This window comes from Simochromis diagramma, unplaced genomic scaffold (assembly GCF_900408965.1).
Source record: "Simochromis diagramma unplaced genomic scaffold, fSimDia1.1 OVJJ01000753.1, whole genome shotgun sequence".
Lineage (NCBI taxonomy): Eukaryota > Metazoa > Chordata > Actinopteri > Cichliformes > Cichlidae > Simochromis > Simochromis diagramma.
The window spans coordinates 11,250,239-11,277,634 of NW_024387523.1; the positions used below are offsets into that span (position 1 = coordinate 11,250,239).

The window sequence follows — 27,396 nt, forward strand, 5'->3', positions numbered from 1 at the left end:
ATTTTAGTGTTTTGGCAACATGCAAACGGCTTGTTAGGTCACTGAAAATTGACCTTTTCTAAAACTCTTTCCAGGGTGGAGATTTTCAGGAATTCATTGTCTTTGTATGGAAGTGCATACAGAAAACAAAGATTTTTGTTATGCATTATAAGGCATAGGCCTATGCCTTTATTTTCCTTTTAGACGTCAGACTATGTGAGCTTCTGATTAAGCAATATTTTATATAATCGGGGTTATATCGTCACTTGTTACTTTGACATGTTCTTGACAATGCTTGACATTGACATTGTAGCCACTGGCTACATCTCCCTGTGTTGGCACATCCTGCCATTCAACCCTAGCTGTCAATCAGCATTGCTCTAAGCCTTACCGGTATGCAATCCTTTGTACTCATAGACTGAAGAAAACAAGAATGAATCTTACGGGTCATTACAATTAAGTTAGAACTCCCTCAAACCTGCATTCTATCTTAAGGCCAACAGATAACAAAAGCTGTGGCTCCAAAAAGACTTCCACTTTCATAGAAGTCTAAGGGAAAGCAGCTTTCAGTTTTAACCTCTGTAAACACTTTGCTGATGGGTTTTTGGGCTCAGACACCCGTTTTAGGTCACACTGAATCAAAAAATTAAATCTATTTAGTACATCTTGGTCATACTTGAAGGATTACCTGTAAACTAAACACTCATTGTTTAGTTTACTTGTCAGTCACGTCTGTTTTTTGCAAATGGCTATGCAAAAGAAACGCTTACGTCAAGGCTTCAAAATGGAAGTTTAGACAGCAGAGGATGACATCATGGTAGCTACGTTCATCTTTTATACCGTCTGTGTTTGCTCCAGACCATAAACATGCCTTTTAATGCTGTAAAAGGGATGTTGTAGCATGGCAGTCTATAGGGATGTACTCTCTTTTGGAGCTAACCTGAGGTGGCCTTTGCAGGAAGTGCACTCGGCACTTCCGCGTTGGCTTCATTTTTAAGCCCCAGAGGTTGTCGCTTGCTACACACAATCAAATTTCCTCTCAGACACACAGTCCCCCAACACACGTCTCCAGATATTCATTACTTGACCTTCTACTAGCCTACTTTTCGGGGGCCCTGTTGTCATTCCTGGAGGAGCCCGGCTCTGATGTGTTAAGCAATCGTTTGGCAGCTTCCCAGCAGCTGAGACACTCCAGTTACCCTGTTGATACTTAATCTGACTCTTTTGCTCTCTCTCTCTCTCACACACACACACGCGCACACACACACACACACACACACACACACACAGACATGCAGGCAGGTATGCACATGAACACGCACACACGAACAACGCTTACGCAAGCCCCGGCCAGCCATGCCTAAGGTAGTCATAACACACAGAGGGTGGAGATATGCCAAGCTCTTATAGGTCAAATGATTCACAGGCAAACAAGGATTGGATATGAAAGCATGTAAGTATTTGACTTCAAATAGTGCTGTTGTTCACTGTTTGATGGGATGACCTCGAGTTCCCCTGGTTACTGCTGAAGCTGGAGAAAAAGAGAACGAGTGCAGCGCTTATGCTCCCCCTTGTGTGTTCCAGGAAAGAAACACTGACCCACTATTGACATTTGTGTGTTTGAGGAGTTAAATGTTACATTACACAAAGGTCAGAGAAGAGTAAACGGCTAGAGGCAGAGATGGAGAAAGCGGGAGAGGCAGTTTTCTTTTCCTCGGTTCTTTTCTCTTGCAAAAATGAAATTGAAAGCGCTGAGGGAAATCGCATTGTTCTCCCTCACGGTGATGAAGAGCGGCGCTGAGAGAATTCTTCCAGGAAAACCTCTGAGGCGCGCGTCAGAGCCGGGCAGGCGTTAGTATGGCTGTGTGTGCGAAAGACAAGTGGCAGTGATAAATAATAACATGCTGTGAGAATATGAAAAATGTGATCTTTATTCAACAACTCCACACATATTTCAAATATACATATTTACATACTTTATACAATGAATATAACTCTTGTGTGTAACCTATCCGGACTAAAAATAGCCTCTAGGTTGTGTCACAAATACATAATTCACAGTGCATTATGAAGATTGTGCACCCGTGTCAGCTTACATGTCACATGAAGGCGTGACTCACTCTACATGTATGAAACAGAAACAACATCGTTAACCTCTTAAATTAATTTCGCTGTGAAGGACAATTGCGATTGTCACGAGTCTCCTTCCATCTGGTCTTCTCAAGCAGATGAAAGAAAGAAAGAACCGCGAGATGCTCTATTAGCCTACTGCGTGACTAAAAAGGAAGAAAAATTAATGCGCAACGCTTCTCTGATGTGCCAGATTTAGTACCATTGTCAATAAATTGTACCAGAGCAAAACAGCTGGCTATAATAGCTTGAATGTGGCTGAAACTCTCTATTTGCTTTTCACAAACGAACAGTGTATCTTAGAGCGTGGTACAAAATGTCACCAACTATGAAGACTGGTCTCCATGGATCCGTAGCTTTCAAAACAAGAAAAAAGGAAAGGGGGGAGATTAAAAATAAAAAATAAAAAAGTACCACTAAAGAGGTGAAACAGTCTGAACAGATTCTTCCAGCCAAGGTCATCACCATTCTCTGCAGACACGCTCAAGTGTTGAGTCATCAACAGACAACCAACATCAAATATCGCCTGACTGCGACTGATTCAGAGTCATTCAGTTTATGAAACACAGTGATACGGGCACAACACTCAGCACACAGCTCGGCTTTTGTTAAAGCAAAACAGGTTCACATAATGTTCCGACAGAAATGAACAAAACAGGCTCGACTGCTCAGCTGGGAAAGTCTTCATTTTTCTGCAATGCGTCGGTTTCTAATTTAAGTGCATATTTGGCACATTTCATGAACAAATGCAGATTTTTTTTTTTGATTGCATCGGTGCTTGTTTTCCCTTTTTTTTTCTTTGATTGAAATCCCACTGATGCCATCGGGTTCAGGAATTATTCAGTAATCTCTGATGCTGCTGATTCATGTGGCCAAGTCTTTAAAACCAGAGTTGCTCCCAGCATTTAGGTAGTTAAACCAGAAGCATTAGTGTTGGGTTTTAGCTGATGGCAATTGCACATATGCAGGATTTCAGACATGCTGGATGGACTGATGCTCATATTTGTGTTCGGATTCAACCTTTAGGCAAGATATTCAGCTTTGAGCTTGTGCCATAAATGTTAAACAGTCTTAACAGTTCTAAATGATAAAATGACCGAGATGTACTTTTCTCTGTTAGCCATTAACAAGGACTTGTGTCAGCATCGTGTGTGTGTCGAGCTCTTACCATTTTTCTGCCAGTCTTACACCAGTAACACCCTGCCTGTCTCAACCTTCTGTGCGTGGTGTGAAATTTGTAAATGCGCTCCATTCGCGGAGACAGTGCCAGATTGGCAGTGAGACACCTTTGTAGTGTCCCGCTGAGGATGACACATCAGTCCTCTGCTATCCATCTTTCTCACTTTATGTCACTGTCTGCTTCAAGACGTCAAGCTCGTGCTTGGCGGTCCTCGAGCTGATCGGTGAGTCAGCTGGTGAAGCCTGCAGTCTGGTCAGAGAGTGAGAGGAACAACATCCTGGTCTCCTCGCCTCCCGCTCGAGATTCAGCTAATGCTTTATGAAGCCTCATGAGTTCACGCTGAGAACAAACATCAATGACTTCTCTCCGACTGGGTATTAAATTCCCGTGACACGCTCAGAGAAGCCTGTGGAGATTTTTTTTAAAAATACACGATCTGGCTTATTTCTGTCATGGTTAATTCTTCTAGCACCAAATAATTTCCAAATCACACATACAGAAACACAATGAGTGATCACTGTGAACAATGCCCTTAGCGAGTAACATGTATACGACAACAAAATACAGTACAGTAAGATTTTGTAGAAAGCTTGAGGGTGTATGTACACACAACAGTACACAAATGGGTTTCTAAAAAGTGCCAATGTAAAAAAAACCAACAAAACAACAAAAACAAAACAACAATGAATCCCTCATAGTTTGTTTTGGTCCCTCAGTCAGGCTCAAATCGAATCCGTCAGCAGAAGAGGTCGTCTTCCTCTTCCGCATCAAAGGATGGCACCGTTTGTTCGGCCGAGCTTACTTCCTGGTCACCCAGCGCCGCTTCCCGGGACGATGGCGGCACGTGGAACCACGGGTGAGCGAGCAGCTCAGTTGCTGTGAGTCTCTCAGAGGGTTCTTTCCTCAGCAGGCTCTGGAGCAGACACTTGGCCTTGGGAGACAAACCTTCAGGCAAACAGCACTGGCCTCTGCGAATTTTGGAAAAAAGTGTGGCCGGGTCCGGGTCGTGGAAGGGGTAGCGGCCGACCAGCATGGTGTACAGCATGACCCCGAGGCTCCACATGTCGGCCATCTTGCCGGAGTAAGGCGTGGAACCGCTGAGGATCTCTGGGCTGACGTAGGCAGGGCAGCCGTGGGTGTCTGACATAGAGTCATCCTTGGGGTCCTCCAGAACGCGGCAGTCCTCGAGGCTTTCTAGTCTCACCTGCGTCCTGTAAAGCAAGTAAAAACAAAGGTCAAGATATCTGGAATGGACTTCAATAGCACAAAATGTCAATATATGTATGTTTGAGCCAAACCGCTATCCCACAAAAATAACCACAAGAGAGGGCTTTAATTTTACTGTAAAGCAGCATAAGTACAGTGTGTTTCCTTCCTCTAGCTTTAATCTGTGCAACAGACAGATGGACAGACAGTTTTACACACACACACACACACACAGAAGTGAACTTACTACGACCCAAGTGCGCCACTGTGATTCCCGTTTAAGAAGCAGAGCTGCCTAAGCAAATTTCCAATGACTTCCTGGCACTCACATGGTCATGTAAACACACATAAATACACTACACCAACACCCTCCTCCTCCTTCTTTACTCTCACACACACAATGCTATATTTAGCCAAGTTAATGACAGGACGTACATTTAGTCCTGCAGCAGAGCAACTAAGACTGTGAGAGCACATTTTTTTTCAGGATGAGGTACTCACCACTGAAACGCTCTTGCGCAAAGATAGAACATTTGATGGGAAACTTTTGCCATTTCCATGGGTAAAAAAATATGTCATGGATTTTTCGACTTTTTTTTTCTTTTTACAGCAGCAGATACAGACTGTTTTTAGTTCTAATTTAATTTGTGTATAATGACTTGAGGGGATTTCATCAAGTGAAGCGCACATAAAGAGTTCTGTTGTATCTCAGTCTCGGGGGTTCGCCCCAGTGAGACACTTGAGATGTCAGATGGACTGACTGCAGACAAAGAAAAAGCCACGGAGACAGGATGAAAAGAGTGACAGCCAGAAGGACCAAGACAGAAAAGCAAATGATATTTAAATAGCGAGATAGTGAAGGAGATATGTCAGGAGAGGAGAAAGGAGATGGAGACAGAAAAGGAAACAGAACAGAGAGAGTTAGAGGGGTGGAGAGAATGACTCATCCTACTGTTGAGAGTACATATCTCCTCTCCTCCTCCTCCTCCTCTCTCGCTCTCTCTCTCTCTTTCTCGAGCCGAGGCTATCTGCACCTGGGTCCCACACTTGCGGCGCCAGCCATCCCATAATTACCCTCAAATGGCTGTTGCCACATCAGTGACGCACGGGAAGGCTGGCCTGACTGTGAAGCTCTGCATGCTTCAGAGTGCTAGTCACCTTTCCTAAACTGGCTCTCCCAACTGCACTGTGTATGTCTGTGTGTGTGTGCGAGTGTGTGCGCGAATGCAGCTAGTATTTGTCAAAATGTTGTGACTTTCTCTGTCGCTGGCTCGGCCGCTGCATTGTTGGCCAGGACATTGCATCACGGCTTGTGCGCTGGGGTTTGAAAGATGCCTGATTGTGAATTTTGGAGGAATGGATGACGGAATAAATGAGGTCATGCAGAATCGTAAGAGCTCAGTGAGCCTTAAGTTGTTGTCTGTCTGTGTTTGGACAAAAGAGCAAAAGAGGTGATCTCAGGGTGAACAAAGCTGATTTTCTGGAAACGAATACCGCCAAATTCCATTATGTCACAGAGCCGTTTAATGTTATCAGCAAAGCCTGCAGGTTAGTCACGACAGGATGCTTTTGAGTTTTTTTTTGTTTTTGTAGTGGCGCTTTGAAATGTTACCACAAAAAGTGCACAGAGAAGTCTGCATGAGAAAAAAAAGATGCCGTCACCACACATCTTCACGGGTCGAGCAGGTCAGCCTACCAACATTAATGTTGCAGTGCCGTCGCTCCGTTAACGAAATACTGAATTGCCAGCAACAAGCCACTTGAACTCGCAATGGACCGCAGCTTTACAGCTCTGAATGCGCGAACATGCATGGACGGACACATGCACACGCACGAAGAAAAAAAGAAAAAAGCTGTGCAACACCCCCCTCCCTCCCCTCTTCCCCTCTGCCCATATACACAGTGACTCATCGCTCTGCAGCCATATAGCTATCAGAGGGACGCGACTAACTTCAACTTCTCTCACTGGCTGTCTGCTCTCATTCATCGACTGTAACCCAGCTAACCCAGAGGTCATGACTGAAGAATGTTACTGTTCAAAAGTCTCCATGAAAAAGGCCCTTTGGAGAGCCGGATTGGGGGGGGGAATCAGTGGACGCTTACAGAAAAGAGAGTGACGCAAGGGCAAAGAGGCGACAAACAGTTTTGCAAGCATGGATTTTGTGTATCTTCCTGAACTATATCTGGCACTGGGAGATGCAGGCATTTAGATGTGTGCGTGTGTGTGTGTGTGTGTAGGTGTGTGTGTGTGTGGGAGCAGGTTCAAAGCATACTACTTCATGGATGTAAGTGAATGAAATCTTGCTGGACACGCCATTTATCCTGCAGCATTGCTATGATGTAATTTATTAATAAATGATGAGTAATAAATGCATTCTAAGATATAGACCACAGAAGGTATGATTTTCTCATTCAGCAGCCTCGTCTCGCAGCTCTGCCAAACTACCACCCACCACATTCACACATGCTTGCCTGTGCACAAGCATGCAAAACAAACACACAACACTGCATACAAAGAGACACATCGAGAGTGAAATAGGGAGACAGACAGAGAGGGCGAAAATCTGGGAAGCTAAGCAGTCTGCCTCCACAAGTACAGAACCTCCTACTCTATCTGTGCCCACATTGATATCTGCACACATGGCCTGTGTGTGTATCAGCTGCTGCTGTCTTCGCTCTGTGTTTTCACTGGCATGTGCCACTACACTAGACGTTTGAGAGCATTCAAATAAATCTGTATAGGTGAGATCAGTGTTAAGGACTGAGAGCAATTCGAGAATCGTGACAGGTGAATCTGACGCTGCAGCAGGACTTAGAATCCTCACCTTTTGTCATCAGTGAAGACAAACTTGCGTAATTTCAGGTCACCCAGCACAATGCCTGCCTGGTGGCAGTGGGCTACGGCCAGGGCCACCTGACGGAAGAGCCTGCAGGCATGTCCCTCGTCTAGTCGGCGACAGCTCTTTACCAAAGTGTGCATGTCCCCAAAGTCTTTATCCAGGAACACGTAGGCCTTGCGCTCACCGAGGATGATGTCCCTGATGCCGGCCACATTCTTGTGTGCTGGTAGAATACCATAGGCTCTGATCTTTTCCTGGTATACCCCCATATCAAAGACCTGGAAGAAAGATGGGAGGAAAAGGAGGGATGCAGGATGGAAATTAGAAAGATGGGTAAGGAGGAGAAGAGAGAAAGTGAGTGTGAGGAGGAGGAGGACGAGGCAATAGGTCAGTGTGTTCTTAATGATCATCTAAGTAAACAACCATGAAAATTTGGCAGCGACATAAAAAAGGCTTGGGATATGCTTTGATTCCAGCTCAATACATTGCTTTTGCAAGCGCGTGACAAATGAATCATCAAAGCATGAAGCGATTAACTTTATTAATCAACAAAGCCAAACGCCTGCAGGTCTATCATGCAAAATAAACAGGGATCTGGAACAGTGGAGGACCCTGTCCTTATCGGGAAAGATCCTTATCACGAGAGCCTTTTTGCCTCACATGTTTGCATTTTTGTGTGTCACAGCGTGGCGTACTGCGGTGACGTGTATGCAAATGAGCCCAGTTGACAGACACAGTGCGAAGCACCGGTGCCAAGGATTGGTGGGCTTCAGTATGATAGGCTGAATTTCCACAATACAAAACAGGCAGCACAGGGTTTGGCTGCTCTTTCACGACGTGTAAAAATGAAAGGAACCTTATCAGGTTCAGACATTTAAAAAAATAAAAAAATATATATATACAATGAAGTAAGACTTTTATTACGGAAATCGTGACACATTTCGCGTGAGAATGACATCTGGTGAAAAAGTCAGCCAAATACGGATGACATGTCAGACAGGGTATTGGGCAATGGGATGTCTTGAAACATCCTTCATTCAAAGAAATTGCACAATGACTGGATTGCGCATACCTTACACAGTAGCTCATTGCCAGTATCGGTGTTCATCGCGCTGTGCATGCATTCCCGGTCCGCCAGAGGTAGAAGTAGATACGATCCTATGCTGGACGGTCCCTGGTGAGTCGGTGGGACAGAGGTTAAGCCGGGGCTGACCGGGGATCCGGGAGAGGTGCCGAGGAGTCCCTGCGTGTCCCCAGCCTCGGCGCTCAGCCGGGCGCATTTGGCCGGCGGCTGATCGTCTGAATCAAGCCGCTTGTGCGCGAGTCTCCCCGCGCGGATGCAAGGTGCCCGGCTGCTCCACTGCAAGTTCATCCTCATAGGCCGATTCACCATGAAAGCAAAAAAAAAAAAGAAAAAAACAGAAGCGAGGTCCGTTCCGTCAGCTTTTAGATGCTCCCTTTGACGGTTAAAATAAGCTACAAACTGTGCTCTCCATTTCTCCGTAGAAGACTCAGCACTGGTGACACATAAAAGAAACTTCAGCGGATTTTGGTAATAATCCAAATCGACGTCCTTCTGTAGAGTGAGTGCTCGTGGCTTCTGAGGTCTGTGTACTTTTGGTGAGAGGAAAAAAAATCCGATCCCTCATAGCCCAGAGTCAGTGTTTGTTAGAGAGAGAGAAGAGAGAGAGAGGAAAAAAGAGAGAGGACACAGAGAGAAAGAGAGACCGCCTCACACTCAAAGAGTGGCTGAGAGTGAGTGAGCTCCAGTGATGTTGAGCTCTGAGCTCAAACACTCCGCCCGACCAGTCCAGCCTCCTGGTGACACAACCATTGAGCAATCCTGCTCAGCGCGACTCTGATGACACTACCCACTGTATTAGCTTTCTCAGACGACTGCGTGAGCATATGCTTCAAACATTATTTATTTATTTTTCCTAACCAGTGTGTCATGAATCTTCAAATTCCCCCATAAGAGTTTTTTTTTGCTGATACCAAAGGAACTTGAGGAGCTGATGAGAGGAGTGAAGAAATCATCTGTTACTTATCAGCTGCCTCATCAAGCATGCACATGTTTTAGGCAATAATTAACAATCCTTGAAGTACCTTGTCTGACTCAGTTGTTCCTTAGTGTTCGGCTCTTATTGCCCTTTATTGCCAGTTGTAACATTTTCTCCACAGACCTCTGCGTGGCACCGGAACTGTTTGCTCTCTAAACGCTGGGCTTCAGGTGTGAACCAGCCCATACAAAAAGCTTCAGTGTGCTAGCTTGAACTCTGGCTTTAACAACACCATGATATTTTCCCATGCTGGGTCTGTGGATATGACTCACCCCCGTAAAGCTGTAGTTTTGTTGGGCTATAAGAACTCACAGAAAAATATGCCAGCTCGGCTCTGTAAACAACATCATAGCAGCCGGGCTAAGGTGAAACCACTTGTACATCAAGCACCTCTACCAAAGGAGCCAAATGCTGTGCAATTCTTTATGAGAATTATGCAATGATAGGAATCAAGCGAACGATGGACCGTCAAAAATTCAAGGGTGAAGTGCAGGATATATTTGAAAAACATTCCTGTGATGAGCGCTGAGACGAGTCGTGTTGGGCAATTATAAATGTGCATGTTTGTGTGCGTTTGTCGGGGTGTGTGCACACGTGTGACCATGTGCGTGTTGTGCAAGAGTTCTCTTTTTCCACTGCTTTATGTTGAATGAGCACAGTGGCTGCAGCAGAGGCTCACTGAGCATTCACTGAAAACACAGAGCACCAGCTGGCCGGTGTGCGCGTGTGCACCGTCAAACCTCTTTAGTGCGGCCAATCCTGCCAATCAGAAGCAGGCCGTTCCCAGTCGTTTCTTTTCACATCTCTAACACGGTTCCTTCCACAACATGTCACACACTTAACCAGGTCACAGCGGTTGGGCACAGCTTGATTCAAAAAGGTCATGCAAACCTGTTTCTGCAGGCTGTCCAAACATGGATGAGCTGCAGATTCCATAGGAATGATGGCTGTTATTTTTAGGCCTTGCATTCTTTCTTTGCGCAGTGGTCGTCCTACGAAAAAGGTGACTCACTCAACTGATTGATGCATGCGTGTCTCTGTGAGCAAGTGTCTTTGTCATGCTGCTGAGCAGGCACGGGAACAGGTTTCCTCTCTCTCTGCCTTCCCTCTTTTTCTTTTTAAGAAGTCGAACAAACAGGATGAGCAGTCACTGTGGGAATGGGAGGCAGAGGTACTGAAGGTTTATTGTTATGTGACATCAAAGTGATTATGTGTGTTTGGAGTCTGTTTGTGCGTGACACGGTGTTTAGGAGGATACTGGAAAAGCTGACTTATTTGTGTTGGCTATGATTAAAGAAAGCTTGTGTGTGCATGTAAGGTCACATTTTGTATCAGTGTAACTGAGAGTTCACGCTGGAATCACATCACGCAAAGTCACATCAAGATATGTGGGCTGTGGACTACACAATGTAGATTTTATTGCCGAACAGCAGGTTGTAGCAGTATATATAGCCGGTCAGCCAGTGTGTGCCTCATGGTGTGTGTGGGTATGTGCATGTATACAGTGCCTGAGTAGGAGTGTTACTGAGTAGCCAGTGAGCTAGAAGTGAAAACAGTATTCAGGGCATGATCTTCCTTGTTATAATTAGCTGAGTCACTCACCACTGGCAGCAATAAAGAGAGACTGGGAATTGATCTGCTCTGAGAATAGTTCAAGTCTGATCTGGCTGACATCCAGGCATCACTGTGGGTTACTTTTCATTCATGCTCATTTTTACCAACGTACACAGACACATGCAATTAACAGAGCTGCAGATGTGAGACAGTAACTCAAGTTAGATGTATAGTCACCAGAATCAGCTCAGCCTGCTTTAGGCTACCTCTTTCTGTTGATACTTTAGATGCTTTATAATAATTAAAAAAACTGTTAAATCTTCCACATGTTATCAGTTTCTGTGTTAAACATGATGAGTAAACAGTGAGAATGCTTCTTTCATGTGTGTTTTTTTAAAGTTTAGTTTAGTTTTGTAATATGTTAAAAAAAGATTAAAGATTTGTTTTTATTTAGAACTGTTTTTTCTTTCTTTTTTTGACCCAAAAAAGCATTACATACTGCACTTTACTTGCATCTATAGCCAAATTAGAATCACCAGTTGACCTAACATGTATTCCTCCGGACTGTGGGAGGAAACCAGAATACCCGGAGGTAACCTACACTAACACAAGGACAGCATGCAAACTCCACACAGAAAGGCCCCGCAGCCAGGATCTGAATGAAGAACCTCTGCGCTATGTGTTACCCACTGCACCAGTGAATGCTAGCGTCTATTGACATAACCTGACTTCATGCAATTGATGGAGAAACATCTGTTAGCTATCTTGATGGTAACACCACAGAAATTGTCCCGTTATCGCACGTTTGTTGAGTTCAGTTAAGTAATTTCGCATTAATCTTTTTTATTAGTTTTTTTTTTGGAGACAGATGTGAGCATGTTTGGCCATGTCTGACAAGCAAACACATACTTGGTTAGCCAGGTGCACCCGTAGAGTCCATTCATGCATTGCAGAGAAACAAACAAACTTCGACTGAACATTCACCAAAGCACTGTTACTAAACTTGACATAAAACTATTCACATCCTTTTCAGTTAATTGCATGAAAACTGCTCCAAAAGCATCCCGACAGTGAAAAAATGGGAGCTCCAGATCAGTCAAGCTAGCAGGCTAGCAAACAGCTAGTGACTGGATAAGCACCCACTTAAAAGGCGATACACGCTTTTTGCAAAGCTTTACGATTGAAAAATATTTTGAATCTTCTATGCATATTTATCTAATGTAAAGCCCCAAACCTTTTTTCCCCAGCATGTTTATTTCAACTGTAAAGTTTGACATTTTGAGACAGGAACTGACCCAAATGTGAAACTTTCACTTTCACTTTTAATTTTGATTTTTTTTTTCATCTGTTGTTGGTAGTATGCATTTATTTGCTAACATTGTTAAAATTATTATCATTGTTAAGTATTAGTCAAATGATTTTAGTGACTGCACCTCAAATCTTAAACTCCTCCCCCCAAAAACTCTTCTGCAGCAAAGGAAAGCTGATCTGTATTTCTCTGACAAAGTAACAGCTTCACAAACTTCATGATATCAGTTAAGTATAATTACAGCTGAACTTGGATCCTATTCTTGTAAATCTGGAAGAAGCAGAAGGAAGTAGGGACATTATATGAGTCTTTTCACAAGCCCATCATTTCCACTGTTGGTATCATGCAGCCTGTTTTCTTTTATGACATTTGCAAAGTAGAATTTGTTTTCTCCAAATGTCTGGTTGTCTGCCATTACCATTGTTTCTCTGGCCAGCTGACAGTTTGCTATGAATGCTGAATTAGAGTGTGGGAGATAGAAGTGGGCCAATGGATTTTAAACTGCATGCTTTTAATAAAAAATTATTGCCTTTCTATTCTGTCAAGATAAAAATTCTGCCTCTAAAACAAAAAAAAATGGTTTAAAGCATGCAGTACTCCTTTTTTCTAGTGTATATTCTCACATAAGCTCCCATATTGTGAACTGCATGAACTCAAGTGTTGAGGTCCCAACCAAATTAGCCATCAATCCGCAATAATCATTCCTACTGAATATGCTCTATATTTTTACAACCTAGACTGACCTCAAGGACAATCAATCAAACCAGGAGCTGAGATGGAGATTGTTTCATGTGGAAGGACTCCAGACTGTAGTCTGGCCAAAAATTTCTGCAGTCCTTGTTAGTTATCCCAATCTGTCCATCACGTTTTCTTTGATCCTTTGGGCTGAGACACGGTAGGTTAGCTTAGACTCACTGGCTCCTTGGCAGCACAGATATTTGTGCTATTCAATCCCAGGTTAGGTTTCATGCATCCTTTTAATTTTTACAATATTTTCAGCTCAGGTTTTATAGCATTAATTGTTTTTACATTGGAACACACCCCTACACATTGTTCCCCTGTGATTGAAAACATTTGTTCTCACAGAGGGGAGGTGTCATATTTGCACATACTCAGCACAAAGACTTCCCCAAAGGTCTTCTGAGAAGCTGTAAAGTTAAGCTGAAAAATTAAATTCTTCATCTGCTGTCCACAGAGCGTTCACACGAAGTGCTATCTAATGTTAATATGTCTTTTATGGCTGACAGTTCTTGTAAATGAATGATTGGCAAAGCAAACCTACATGCTTTGTCATCTTTATTGTGGTTCAGAAGGCAGGAAGTTCCTTTAAATGTTTTTTCTTTGTATATTTTATAATATTAAGAGCCTGAGTTGAAGGCATCTGGGTTTTGTTTATAGGTTTTTGAAGACCTCGCAAATGAAGGTGCTTCCTCAGTTTTACCAGCTGATGGGGAGTCCCAGGATTTAACCCTGTGTTCTGAGAGTCACCAACCATGTCCTCATCTGAGTTGTTAGGGTTGCAAGAGCCAAGGTGTGACTTCTTTTTGAAAATTTGATAGTCTGATAAAAAGACCACCTCCAAGGTGACAGATCCATGAGAGGTATTCTCTATCACTCTATCAGAACTAAAGAAGACTCTCAGATGAGAAAACAAACGTCTTCAAGTTCAGTGGCCCTCAAGTCAAGCACTCAAGACTGCCATGATCTTCCTGACTGAGAACCTATAATATTTTTCTTCTTCAAATTTCCAACCAAATAGTACTGATATGTTGTCACAAAGCACTCATAACCTGCACAAACTAAGGGGAGCAAGGCATTGTTTTAGTTTAAAATTTATTTTACATTCAGAGGAGTTAATTGCAGTAAGTGCAAGACCTGTTATCAAGATGGATGCGTAACCCTCCTGAACAGAAGCTATGAACATAATAAGAAGAATCAAATAGGCTTTGGTCTAGAAGTGCAGTGCAAAAGGCATGTTTAGAGGTTGAGGCAATAACCTGTCAGCAGTTTCGTGGGGCGTGGAGTTATCTCCAACAGTGTAAATCCAGAAATGACTTTTAGGGCAGTGTGTCGTTCAAAGCACAGGTGTAGTATTTGACCATAGACATAACCTGGTGTTACTGATATGAGTTCTGCTTTGAGCAAAGAAAGTTTTTTGGTTATTATATGATGGGTAGATACACTAGCTATAGCATGGTTGGTCTACAGTTTTTTCTGGTTTAACCAGTTTGAGATCTGGTGACCATGTAGGCCATCACTTATCAACAAATGGCCTGTGGACCGAATCATGGCCCACTATAGGCTCTTGTCTTGACTACTGATCAATTTGTAATCGTAAAGATGTTCTTGATGTGACTGAGGATGTATGAAGTCTTTTGGACAAAAAAGCCCAACAACTTTGTAACTTTTGAATGCAGTGAAATGTATTTATATTCTATATGTACACTGCCCTGCCACTTAATTAGGTACACCTTGGCAGCTGCTCGTTAATGAAAATATCTAATCAGCCAATCACATGGCAGTAACTCAATGCATTTAAGTATTCAGACATGGTCAAGACAACCTGATGAAGTTCAAGCTGAGCACCAGAATGAGGAAGAAAGTGAGTATAAGTGAGATTGCTGGTGCCTGGGCATTTCAAAAACTGCTGAACTACTGGGATTTTCCCACACAGCCAACTCTAGGGTTTACAGGGAATGGTACAAAAAAGGCCACTAAGCAGCTGTTCTCTGAATGAAAATGTCTCGTTAATATCAGAGGTCAGAAGAATATGACCAGCCTATAATTCACACAGGCTCACTTAAAGTGGACAATAGAAGATTGGAAAAAGCATTACCTGGTCCAATGCAAAATGCAGATGGTAGAGTCAGAACTAGGAGTGAACAACTTGAAACATTAATCCATTCTGCCTTGTATGGTTCAGGCACTGAGTGATTGTCTTTGATCATTTTTAATTGATTTTTGTTTATTAACCAGCTAATTGGCCTCTGAGCCTTTTCCATTAACTAGTTCACCTGGTTGAGAAGATAACTCATGCATTGGTGTTTAAAAATCCTTATGAGTAACTTTGTAACCCAGCCTCTACTAACACAATAAACACATGCTTCTAGTTGAAAGCAGGCTGGTGTAACTAGCTGATTAATTTCTATTGTGACTATATAAGCAGCACTAATAAGCACACAAGACAAACACAAAATAGCTTAAACATCCTAAGATCTTACACATAAGAGGCTAAAATGACTTTGAAGATGAAAGAAGTGCACTGTGTGAGAAAATGGGAATTACGTTCACCCACTGTAACCCACTAAACTCAAAGCGAAACAGCGCAGTTATCCTTTTTTGGTGCAATAACGCAATTTAACTGGAAAACTCACATGTATCAGGCACCCCCCTTCAGCCCTACATCAGCAGAATTTCATTTGAAAAGATCAGCTCACTTCCCTTCAGGTCCTAAGAACAAAAATTTCACAACTCTGTGTTTATCAGTCACTCTTCAACACATGATTTCACTGAAATAGCTCGTCTTACTCTCAGAGTTCCACTCCAGGATGACTCAAGGGGTTTCCTGTTGTTAATGGGAAGTGAATGACAGTTGTGTATGCATGTGTGTGTGTGTGCTGTAGCCGCAAAACACACACGTCACCACCATACTGTCACTGGCCCATCATTGAGGTTGCACAAGTAGCCTTTGCTCAGACAGGCCGAGTCCATGATGTCACTGTCAGTGGAATGAGAAAACACAGCGAAAGGAAACAAGAAGTGAATCGCGTCATTTGTCCGCTCAGTTGAGGAAAAAGGAAAAAGAGGTAGGGAAGTAGAGGTGACTGATTACAGATCAGTCAAAATTATCACTCCAGTTGCTTTGACGGCCTCTGTGTTACCATAAAGTCACAGCGGCTTTACACTGTGATTGACTGAGGTGAGAAAAGTTAAGGGGATCAGCAGAGCCATTAAGATTCTTTTTATGGTTGCATCAACGATTGGGGTGGCCTGCCCCACTGGTAGACCATAGAGACTGTAGCTAAAAATATGTAAATGCCTCTTATTTTCTTCACTTGTCCTTTCTTAGTGTTCCCACTCGTACCCTTTCCCCCTGGTGTCACTCGCTTTGATTTATTAAATCGGCCGTGTTAAAAATATTCTTTTACAAACACCACCTCAGAAGATGGCACATGAAAGTGTCAACCATCATTAATCTCCTCTGTGCGGCGTGATGAAAGATAAGCCGTGGCTTTTGTTCAAAAACGGAGCTCGCTTTTAACATACCTGCACAAAATTATATTCATAAGCGAGCAAATCCTCAAGTCTCTTTTCATTTCAATAACCGAGGGTGCAAAGCGCATCCTCCAGCCAAAACATAAGAGGCTGGATCATCATTAATGACACTTCAAGTGAACGAGTGAGACAGATTTACAGAAAAAAAAAAGATTCGTATTTGTTAGCAATCCCCTCTACAAGTCCCTTAACCCCCAACCTCTTTCCAGAGTGAGTCAACCAGTAGTGAATTTATCAAAGTGTGTGAACACGAGGGGGAGAGAGGAGCTTAGCGTTTGGAAAAAGCAATTAATTGCAGGATAATACCCCATGTAACAGGATTTCAATGACTGTTAGCACTTCTCTGCTCCAAAAGGAGATTTATTCTTATAATCCTATGATGAAAGGGATGGCCAATTATTTCCCATGCATTGGAACACACTGCTTGTACGAGGGCCAGGCCATTGGGAGAAAGAGGAAGCGAGGAACAGGAGGGAGAGACAAAAGTGTTTGTTTGTGTGTACGCATATGCGCTTACCATTCAGGAGGAAAAGACAAAAGTGTCTGGGAGTATACAAACGCACTTACCATTCAGCAGGCTACAACAACCTGTCACTCCACAAATTACCTAACGCAGAGCCTTTAATGATATGATTGCGCTACAACTCACGGGAGAGAGATGAAAGCCGAGCATTGCTCCATTAACTGCAGACTGTGTGGCTGCTGAAAATTAGGCCCCGCGTTTCTTGGCATTTCATCAGTTTTAAAGGATGTTGAAAATGTGGGTTAACATTCATGAAGTTTGTATTTGAGTTTCAATGGCAGAATGTCATCATAAAGGAGTACACATGATGTTAGTGAAACTGGCACTCGAGTCTTTCAAAGGAATGGATCCATAGGCGTTCGTCCCCGGTGAATTGTGGCGGTACAGCTTGCTAATTAAGGGGAGATTGTAGAGCCGACTGGGGCAAATTAAATCTCAAGAAACATCCGGAACAAAGCCTGAAACAGTTCATTCAGAACCTGCACGAGACCTGATCTATGAGATCTGCTCACTCAAATAACCAAACGTGGAAGCGCCAAAATGTTATTACTTAATATTGTTGTTACTGTAAATTATAAAATGTCTTATAAAGTCTTTTTTTTTAAACTTGCATGTGCATGCTGCAAATTAGGCTTTTATTACAGAAGTGGAAGAAGAGGTATAGACATTATTCTTCGTATGTGTACAGCAAAATTCTGCTAATATATAACACACGTACACATATTCATGTACTCAAGCTGCAGAAAATGAAAAGTGACCAGCGGACAGTAGTCTGCAACAGTTTACATTAGCATGTGTTTCCTTTTTTTCTTGGCAGCACTACCGGTTACATATCAGATAAGGTGGACAGTACACTTAAGGAGTGCACCATGTAGTCAGCCAGGCTAAAATATTATCATGAGCATCTGAGGCTCCTCAGCGATTTCAGCATTTCATGGTCAGTCGTTCATCTATATTTATAAATAACACGATGAATGAAAGCATTCCCTTTTTAAGTTTCTTCTCTATATTGAACGCATGATTCAAACAGTCATAAAGGGGCCGAAGGAGGAGGAAGAGGAGAAGGAAAAATAGCCTGGCAACAGTCAGAGATTTTCATCTAGCCAGTGACACAGGATTGGAGGTGTTGGTTATGTTTATGTTCATAAAAAACACAGACAGAAAATGGACATTTGGAGTTTGCTATTCCTGATGTGAACCGTGGCTCTCAAAAATAGACTCTGCTGACTTGCATAAAGTTGTAAATAGTCTGAAATAATCTCCGCTTTAGATATCCATCAGCCCGCACACTTTAGCGATGTGGATAACCTCCCTAGAAATTTGCACTCTAGTGAGATGACTCCAAACTTACAACACTTTGGATTTTGTTATGTCCAGAATCAAATTTATAATCCTTGTCCTCACATACATGGTCTTAAATAAGGCCCCATCTTATCTTAAAGACCTCATAGTACCACATCATCTCAGTGGAGCACTTTGCTCACCGGCAGCTGGTTTACCTGTAGAGTATTTAAAAGTAAAATGGGAGGCAGAGCCTTCAGCTTTCAGGCCCCAGGAACCAGCTCCCTGCTGTTTGGATTACATAGACAGACACTATGTCTGTGAAGGTTTTCAGTCATCCAGGTCATCGTAGTCAAAGGAGCTTGCAAAGAAAAGCGTCTGGACTTCTTTAAGTTGCTTGAAGACGTTTCACCTGTCATCCGAGAAGCTTCTTCAGTTCTAGGGTCAAATGCTCTGGGATTTCCATCCCAGGGCCTGGTTCAGCTGGAGGTTTCTTCCTGGGAGTTTTTCCTTCCCACTGTCGCTTGTTCATAGAGGGTCATATGATGGGTTTTTTCTGTATTATTGTATGATCTATTGCCTTACAATATAAAGCACATTGAGGTGTATTTTGTTGTGATTTGGCACTAGATAGGTAAAATTAATTGGACTGAACTGAATTGAAGTGAACACAGAATGGGGGGGGGGGGGGGGGGGGGGGGAGAGAATGAAACAGAGTCAATTGAGCTGGTTTTTAGGGTTCTTTAGTCTACTACATGCAAATCAAGATTTCTCTAGCAGAAAATCACTACATAAAGTGTCAGTTTAGTAGATTCAGGTGAGGTTAAATTGTCTGGGTAGAACATGCTGTTCTGTGTACGAATGTATGACATAGAATGGATGGTATGTAAGAACAAAATAGAGAGGAGTATGCTTCTTGTGCCCCTGGGTATGGACAACTCCCTATAATTGAGAGGCAAATGAATTTGTATATTATGGTATTTTACATCATTATCTATCTATCTATCTATCTATCTATCTATCTATCTATCTATCTATCTATCTATCTATCTATCTATCTATCTATCTATCTATCTATCTAAAAAACATGAAAACAGGCAAAAGGCCTCAGTTACACATGCCGAGAGACCTGTTGGCGAACCCCTAGCTGCATTTGGTTGCTAGGGAATAGTATATATGCCCTCACTGGTTGCCCAGTGGTTGCTGGCTATTGTTAGCAGATGGCTGACAGTGTTCACAGTTTCACTACTGCTCCCGCATTAGTTAGTTGGTGTTTGCAAGCAAGTCAGCATACCAAAGTTGGACCATGGGTTACAGGTGCAATCAGCTTTCTCTTTGTGAACAGTTTTTACCTAGCAACTGAAAGCAGCCACCTGCCAACTAATGAAGAAATACTCAACCAGTGAGTAACTGGTCTCCAGGACAAAACCACGATTTAACACTGAGGAAGTAAAGGCTACAAAATTGTTGAAGGATGAAAGCACAATCCAGTCTGATATGATCGCCTCTTAGGCTGATGGCTCTTCATATTTTCATGATGTAAAACCAGGAACAGGAAAAATTAAGACTCAACCTTACAGAGCTCCAGGAACTGAGTCATCACTACAATTTTAAATGCAATTACAGTTTTTCTCTATTGGTTTGGCTCATTTCTTGAAACAGAAATTACATTCTCAAAACTCTAAGATCATTTGGCAAAACACTCTTACAGTTTAGCACAACACTATAGCTCACCTGCAAAAGCTCATATCTCTTCCAAAACTGTCCACTCGGGCTTCAATCTAAATCCCTTTCTCATTTAAACAGTCAGTGTCTCCAAAATGGCAAAGATCCTTCTCAATAGCTTTGGCTCATTTCTCGACACAGATCGGACATTCTCATCATTCTTGGTGCTTTTGTCAAAATAAACCTGGATGGTTGATCACAACAACATGGTCCACCTGCAAAAGCTCATATCTCCCCTAAAACAGTTCACTCATGTGTCAAAACTACATTTCTTTCTAATCTGAATAGTCAGTGCCCCCAAAATGCATCGTCCCTTTGGCATTATGTGAGTACTGCCATACAAAATGTTTAGATGTTTTGTCACTATGGCAGAGGACCAACAATTTACAACAGAAAAGAGTAGCCTCCAAGGTTTGACATCACAGATTGCACTCACACTACCAAGGAAATTATAACCATTTGTTATTCACACGCAAAGAAAGTTTTATACATATGTAAAAAGAAAATGTACATTACAGTAGTAAATTGTATGAACACAAAATCAAAAAACAAGGACTTATTCAGTGGTCGCTGTACTCATTCTCCCACTCTTGTCCACTGTCTTCACCCTCCTGATTATTTACACGCTGTTGTCCGTCTGGTCCCCTGCATTGATCTCCTGTAATGTCGTCACACGCTGCGTCCATAGCATGGAGCAGGGACGGCTGATCCTGAGCATGATGCTCATACACTCTCCACCTCCAAGCAGAGAAAAACTCCTCTATCGGATTGAGGAAAGAAGAGTAAGGTGGTAGGAATGACCATGACCATCCTTGGATGCGTTGCAAACCAGCCCCTAATGAGTGGGCTATGGTGGAAATTGACATTGTCCCACAAAATTAAATGAATGGGTAGGTGAGGCCCTATGAGACCTCTCTCATTTTCAGGGATAAAATCGGTATAAAGGCGATCCAAGAAGATGAGGAGCTTGTGTGTGTTGTATGGGCCAAGACTGGGGATGTGAGTGGCCACACCATTCTCAGAAATGGCAGCACACATAGTTATATTGCCCCCTCGCTGACCTGGGACATCCACTGTGGCCAGGTGGCCAATAATATTACGGCCACGTCTTCGGCCCTTCCATACACTCAAGCATGAATCCATGTTCAGAGATCGGACTGGCTCTGGTCAAGCTCTATATATCTGTGTTTGGCAGCACACAATCATGGAACACACCTGTGTGTCACACTCCCCCTTCGTTAGTCTAGTTTCACCTGACTGTCAATGACTGTCATCAATTTATCAAATATTCAAAGAAATTCATATATGGTATTCATGGTATTATGTTCTTGACCAATTTTGACAATTGAACAGACAGTTGTGCATGCGAGTACTTATACAATGAAATCATGCTGACATGTTTTGGAGAGAATGATCATTAGACTGAGAATCAACTAATCAGTTTAGATCTACAAGATCTATTCATTTGGAAAATGTGCTAAATGTGGGCTAACTGTATAACTGTAGGCTACTTGTACTTAATCATTTGCAAAGATGCACTGAGACAATTGAGACATGTACTTAGGCATTTGCCATTTGATAAAATGAATGAGAAATGCCATTCTGTTGTGAACATTTGCCAAGAGGTTTGGAGGTTTGTCCATGTTATTTTGAGAATGTAATTTCTGTTTCAAGAAATGAGCCAAACCAATGGAGAAAAACTGTAAATGCAATTAATGCAGAATTAACAAAGTTTTCTTTCAACTCTCTAAACTGAAGCGTGTCAGACTGGGTAAATGCCAACATTGTACACACTTCCATGACATAACCTTTTTCTACAGATCTCAGCCTCTAGGTCAAGAGGCCCCATTGAGATTATAGTCATACAGGTTCTGTTGAATGGTGATTCACTGCACCAAATTTAACCCAGTCAGTTAGACCTGCAGGAAACAGGTTTTGTCTTCATTGCACTGAGCACTGAGTCAGTGTGATGGGATCACTATGGATGCGTGACAGCCGAGTGAGCAGCATGTCCTGCAGTGTGTGTTCAGGGACAGACAGCTGCAGATACTTCAGGCAGCTCATCCACTGTTCATCATGGGTGCTGTTGATGTGCTCGCTTCACAGGGAAAGAGCGTGTGCGTTAATGTTAACAGAGCCTGTGCTGACTGAAGGTGTGTGTGTGTGTGTTTGTGTGTGTGTGTGTGTGTGTATAGGGTGTGGGCGGAGGTAATTAAGGTGTCAGGAAACATGCATTATTAATCGTAACACGACGTAATAATGGAGAGGCAGCGTGATCTGTCATGCCTTGCCGCTTTAACAGCCCCGAGGTTTGTGCGTGTCGTGCGAGCTGGTTTCTCTGAGTTAGAAAGAATACTACAGAAATACACCGTATGTTGTGAATGGGATCTGCAACTACTTTGCACTGCAGTCTGAAAATGTGCTTCAGTCTGTGCATCAGTGAGAGTGCAAAACCAATTTTGGGCTTTAGTGCTTGTGCAAGTGTCCCATTTCTGATACTGGTTTTTGGTTCACGAGTTCATTTTTGCCTTTCAAGCTTGCAACAAAAACAGGCTGCATGGGGCACTCGGTGAATGTAGTCGTGACAGGGCCATCGCGCAAATTAGGACAGAAATGTTCTATTCGTGGCTCAGCGAGCTGAAGAGGAGCTGTGCTTGTTTGCGCCGCAGTGTTGAGACAGGGCTTAGGTGTTAGGCAAGTTACCAGGCTGTGACTCAGTGTTTAGTGTTGATTTTCCCTCAGTGTTTAGTGTTATGTCATTTTCCCTCAGGGTGAATTCTGAAGGGGTTAGGTTGATCTGGTCCTTTTAAATCCTGGTTGAGCAGCGGTGTAACAAACTGAACAAGAGATTTGTGAGGGTTTAGCAAAAGTTATTTTAACAGATCACAAAGTAAGCCAACAGCTGCAAGAAAAGAAGGGGTACAAGAATCTTGTCTTAAAATTTAATTTAAAATAAAACCAAAAGCTCTTTTTAAGATCACTGTACCTACATTATATAATTACTTCAGGTAAGTGAAGGTATTTACTGGCAATAAGCAGCTACCACATTCCTGTGATGCATTTGCAAATTGACATGCACATAACTTCAAGACTAAATCCTGGTCCTGCAGCACCACTGTAATCCCTGTAGTACACCAAGCAATAGATTAAAGCCATATTAGTTCTGCTGGGCTGGGAATTCCTGGGAATTGATTTTCTAATCAACATCAGCACGAACAACTGTGTGATTTTCCATCTGAGCAAATCTTTCTTTTTACTGTCCATGTCCCAGGAGATTCATCAGGAACAAAAAAACAAACAAAAAACCTACAAATGCAATTTAAGTTTTTACATCGGTGGTCTCAAGCAGCCATGGGATATATTTCATAGTAGCTGAAATAACAAAACTGTACTGCTATCTTCTAGCAAGGTCAAAATGAAAATAGTGTCTCAGTACTGTTTTCTTTCTCTCCTCTTTTTGTCCTCTGATCCTGAGCAGTAGGCAGGGGGTTTGGGGCACTTATTAAATTCAAGAGAAGTGCGAGAAATCTTGAAGCGTTTATCCACCCTGAGGCGTGTTCCATTTTCTGTGGTCTGTGGTGGTGTGAGCGTCTTTGACATGTTATTATTCTTTACCGCGCCTGGCTGTATATCTAAGAGAACAGCTCAAACCTGCATGGAGGTTTGCCTGGAAATAAAGGGTGAAGTTTTCATGGCGTGGAGAGAAGGAGGAGGGAAAGAGAGCTGCTTCTCGGGGATTTCTTCACCTAGCTGCTCAAATTCTGCTGAAAACCACCACTCAAGCTAACCATTTAATCAAAGAAAATCAAACAGCTCAAAGAAGATTATGAAACAAATCATTTCACATCTGCGATGAATATTTATCAATGCTAATTACTCCTTACAAATCCAGAGGGTAGACAGTGTTAGCAGTCCTTCAGGGCTGACAATCTGAAAGCAGCAATGAACAGCAGAAGATTTCTTTGGTGGGCTGACGTTCATCATGCTGTCTGAGCTTCTTCACAACAACAGTTACATAGAAGCAATGGCTATGACGGGTTTCCGTGCCATCACTGAAAAGAACAAGAGATGTTGATTACACACATGCACAAAAAACAAACAAACAAACAAACAAACAAACAAAAAAAAGCCCAAAGCGAAAAATGCTGAAATGAAATCAATATTTTTTTTTTCAGCTTGTAAATGAATGTTCACTTGAACTGTGTTCTAAGGAATCTTTCATGATGCTTAAAACAACATTGTGGCATCTCTGGAAACAGGTTTAGTCATCTATTCGCCCGGGAGTTATCTGTGTAAAATAACATACCATTCTCGTGTTTGTGCAGTAAATATGAAGGTGTCCCCAGCAGCTGGTCAACTTAAAGCACAAAGCAGAGAAAAGAGATAAAAAGCCTCCCTTATTTTCCCTTTTTTAAAATTAATTAACCTGCTAGCTCCTGTAATTTTAACTAGTATTGTAAAAGCTTGGGAGCTTAGTGGCTAGTGTGCTGTCTTAGTCTTTGTGGCAGGGGCCTATATTTTAGGGCTACTTCAGGAGATATTTGGTTGAGGACTTCCTGCTCCAGAGTCGGTACCTACTGGCAGATTACCGATTGACTAGTAAAGCCCCACTGAGCTCAGCATTTTTACCATTGCCATCTTGGTGTTTTGAAACAGCCGGATACATGACAGGTGGATCTGAATGAAAAAAAGCTGCGTACTCACATATATGCAACTTGTTAATTAAAAAACAGGCCCCTCAAAGTTTTCTGACTTTTTCCTGCTTTTGGACCTTAATTTAAGAAAAACAAACAAACAAACAAACATCATTTTATCACGAATAAGACTTGACACCTTCAACTGGTAACATAAACTCCTCAGGGAAGTGTTTACTGAGGTCACAGATCAAGGAAATCAAAAGATCATTTTCTCATAGATTTCCACACAATCAAACTTTTTTGTGTGTGTCTGTGCTGTTGCCTCCTACTGGCCATTAAATAGAACGCAGGTTTCAGGCACTTAGGTTCATTTTTCACCCATTTAGAGACGCTAACACATTTGAAAATGCTAGTAGGCACCTAAAACTTCAACTTAGTTTTACTAGTACACATCCTGTCATGGACTGATTGCGTGTAACCAATGCTTGCACAAAATAATTGTGTCAATAGTACCAAATATACCACAAACAAAACCCAGAAAGCTCCTTTCATACAGATTCTGCATATTCACATGCAACATCATGCCATTTTCAAGGTCTTATTATGACCCTTAGAAATGTAACCTTGATTTGTTGCTTTTTTAATAGTCAGAGGTCAATGAAAATATCACTTGCTACAGAAGGCAGTTAAAAACACGTCATGTGAATCCTTAGAGAAGAAGTTCAGGTCAGCGGCATCACTAAACTTTCTGTTTGTTTGAATGATATCAACAAGAATCCTTACTCACTCATAAATGTGATACTATGAGGTGACTCATAGTCAGTGCTTGGGTTTAAAACACAAAAGGTTCATTGACCCGATGAGGGGAAGATCAGGGCCAACTTCCTGGTACAAGCAGGAGAAATATACACATTCACACAGACTGTAGTGGTATGCTGCATGTATCAATGACAAATTTTCCATTGAATGCTCCGTATGTGTGTGGCTGTGAATATGAATTCATGAAAAAAGAGGAAGCACAGCAAGAATCCCCTTCCTACACGTACAGTACACAGACTGGGGAGGTCCATTGTGTGTGTAAATGTGGTGTTTCTCTGCTATTTTGGTTGGGATAGTTTGTGGTTTGTATGCATGTGCAACTCACTGCAGCTGACTTCCCCTGTGGGAGAACGCAGACAGTGAAACAATACACTTCTCTTAGGATTATCATTCTCAACGCACACACATGCACACACAATGAAGTTCCTCTAACACAAGCCAGATGCTCCTGGAACATTGTCGGAGATGGAAAGTTATCCTCGTCTTTTTCAGGCGTAAATATTATTCACCGGTTGAAAGGTAACTGGAAACAGCCGGACTGAGAAGAAGGAACAAAACACTAAAAGACAAACTACATTCTTCTTGTAATTTCCAGGTGCTTCAGACATAAATATACGAGAAAAGATATGTAACGCCTTCTCGCCTGCTCGAAACTTGTGATAAAAGAATGACACAGATTGTAAAATGGACCACCATGATCGGCTGATCTTACCTCCACAGGCACAGCTCGTGTAACGCTCACCTCAAGTTTTACAAGCACTTTGACGTGTCCAGTCCTGTGCAAGTCAACTCAGACTCAAACAGCCATATAGTGAAGTCATATAGTGAAGCTCCCTCGACAACGTTATGGATTTATGTGACGCACACAATAAATTCTTGTCACAATAAAATAAATAAACAAAGAACTGCGATGGTGCCTGGAGGGTTTTAAACTATATTTCCAGTTGTCTACATTTTGTATCTTATTTGATTTCAGCAATGTTGTTATGATGACATCCAGCTGTCATTGCAACAATGTTACTGTGTTTTGTGTTTCACCATTCTAAATTAGTCAACGGTAAAGAGTTAGGATGTTTGCAACCTGTGCGATGTGAGTGTAAACAGGCCCTTGTTTTTTAAACCAGTTTTAGAGGTCAAAAGGAAGTCCGCACACCTGAATTTGAACTATGTGAATTACATTCTTTACTTGGCTGCCAGTCTAAAGTGTTGATCATAGACTGTACATAAAAGATGGACTTAACAACTTTGACATAGCCATTAGATTGTGAAGCTGCATTTTGAAGCTTCATTGTTGGCTACCTCAAGTCGCTTATTTATATTCTTTTTTTTTCTTTTGGGAATCACCTGTCCAATTAGCGCTTAGCAACAGATGAATAAAATGCTAGAGCTTCACTGAGCTGTATTACAAATTTAATTAAAATGCTACAAAAAGCACGAAGAGCACTTACAAGATCAAGAGGCCCAGTCCAAGGTGAGGTCTGGCAGACAACGCCCGGCTACAGCTGCTGTGTTCACACACAGGGGTGACTTTAAGCCTCAATAAAATGAAAATGCCTGGAGTATAAAAACATTTAGCCTCTGTACAGTTGTAATGAAGGATATAATTAGCTAAAGAGACCAAAACTTTTGTTTTGTACCAGTCAGTGAATCTATTAATATGGCAGCTGAGGTTGGGTCTTGAAGTTACTGGGGACTCACTCGCCAGCATCAAGTGGCCATTAATGGAATTGCACTTGGCATTTCAATGGCGGTCTAGTTGAAAGGTAAATCCGCACCTACAAGTGGTTAAAAAATGCCTGTAACACAGGTCTGAATGTTGACAGCACAACGTCCCAAATAATAATAAAATACAAGTAATTACACAAGTAATACCTGTAA

General features: G+C 42.2%; 1 protein-coding gene across 1 annotated transcript; it reads right to left on the reverse strand.

The window, feature by feature from the left end:
- Nucleotides 1-1,892: 1,892 nt before the first annotated feature.
- On the reverse strand, nt 1,893-9,173 carry trib1 (tribbles pseudokinase 1). The gene is made up of 3 exons (XM_040020917.1): nt 8,408-9,173; nt 7,321-7,613; nt 1,893-4,500 (listed from the first exon to the last, which is right to left on the reverse strand). The coding sequence occupies exons 1-3, from the start codon at nt 8,726-8,728 to the stop codon at nt 4,026-4,028; spliced, it is 1,089 nt and encodes a 362-aa protein (XP_039876851.1). The 5' UTR covers nt 8,729-9,173; the 3' UTR covers nt 1,893-4,025.
- Between the last annotated feature and the right edge of the window lie 18,223 nt (nt 9,174-27,396).